Genomic DNA, 1,347 nt, shown 5'->3' with positions numbered 1-1,347 from the left:
AACAGCAAATGTGAAGGTTCTGAGACAGGAAAACCGATTGGCCTGCCAAAGGAACAGGTCATTGTGTCTAGAAGGTAGCAAGGAGAAGAGTGGTGTAAGAGATGAGGTGAGAAGCAGAATGATTCACCAATAGGAAATCCATCAACAAATTAACAAAATTAAAGGAGAAAAACCTTATGTATTTTTCAGGGACCAAAACAAAACAAACAAAAAACAGCTGACATTCCCAGTAAAAACTCTAAGGTATAAATAGACAAAAACTTCCTCTTGTGATAAAGAATATCGGTTAGAGAACAAAAGCATACATCATATTAATTGTGTGATATAAAGACATTTCTGTTATTCAGAAATGAGGAGGGGGACTTCCCTGGTGGCGCAGTGGTTAAGAATCCACCTGCCGCTTCTTTTTTTCCCTGAAAACACCAAATGGCGGATGACGCCGGTGCTGCGGGAGGGCCCGGAGGCCCCGGGAGCCCCGGGGGCCCTGGGGGCCCTGGCATGGGAGGCCGTGGTGGCTTCCGCGGAGGCTTCGGCAGCGGCGTCCGGGGCCGGGGTCGCGGAGCTCGCGGAGGCGAGGCCGGGGACAAGGAGTGGCTCCCGGTCGCCAAGCTGGGCCGCCTGGTCAGGGACGTGAAGACCAGGTCCCTGGAGGAGAGCTGTCTCTCCCTTCTGCCCATCACGGAATCTGAGGTCATTGACTTTTTCCTGGGGGCATCCCTCAAGGCCGAGGTTTTGAAGATTATGCCTGTGCAAAAGCAGACCCGTGCTGGCCAGCGGACCAGGTTCAAGGCGTTTGTCGCCATCGGGGATTACAACGGACATGTTGGTTTGGGTGTGAAGTGCTCTAAGGAGGTAGCCACTGCCATCCGTGGGGCCATCATTCTGGCCAAGCTCTCCAAGGTCCCCGTGCGACGAGGCTACTGGGGGAACAAGATTGGCAAGCCCCATACTGTCCCTTGCAAGGTGACTGGCCGCTGTGGCTCTGTGCTGGTGCGCCTCATCCCTGCCCCCAGGGGCACTGGCATCGTCTCAGCCCCTGTGCCCAAGAAGCTACTGATGATGGCCGGAATTGACGACTGCTACACCTCTGCCAGGGGCTGCACTGCAACGCTGGGCAACTTCGCCAAGGCCACTTTTGATGCCATTTCCAAGACCTACAGTTATCTCACTCCTGATCTCTGGAAAGAGACGGTGTTCACCAAGTCTCCGTATCAGGAATTCACTGACCATCTTGTGAAGACCCACACCAGAGTTTCTGTGCAGAGGACCCAGGCTCCAGCTGTAGCCACCACATAGTTTTCTATAAGAAAAATAAAGTGATTGAAACTAAAAAAAAAAAAAAAAAAA

The 1,347-nt window shown here is 52.5% G+C and overlaps 1 protein-coding gene across 1 annotated transcript; it reads left to right on the top strand.

The window, feature by feature from the left end:
* Nucleotides 1–395: 395 nt before the first annotated feature.
* On the top strand, nt 396–1,347 carry LOC103019300 (40S ribosomal protein S2-like). Its single transcript, XM_057543463.1, has one exon. The coding sequence runs from the start codon at nt 427–429 to the stop codon at nt 1,294–1,296; it is 870 nt and encodes a 289-aa protein (XP_057399446.1). The 5' UTR covers nt 396–426; the 3' UTR covers nt 1,297–1,347.

The sequence above is a fragment of the Balaenoptera acutorostrata genome, chromosome 3 (assembly GCF_949987535.1).
Source record: "Balaenoptera acutorostrata chromosome 3, mBalAcu1.1, whole genome shotgun sequence".
Lineage (NCBI taxonomy): Eukaryota > Metazoa > Chordata > Mammalia > Artiodactyla > Balaenopteridae > Balaenoptera > Balaenoptera acutorostrata.
The sequence above is the reverse complement of the archived record's forward strand: the minus strand, read 5'-3'. Positions and strand labels throughout refer to the sequence as shown.

Excerpts from the sequence above, each read along its gene's own strand:
- LOC103019300 (XM_057543463.1), top strand. The coding sequence starts at position 427 with ATGGCGGATGACGCCGGTGCTGCGGGAGGGCCCGGAGGCCCCGGGAGC.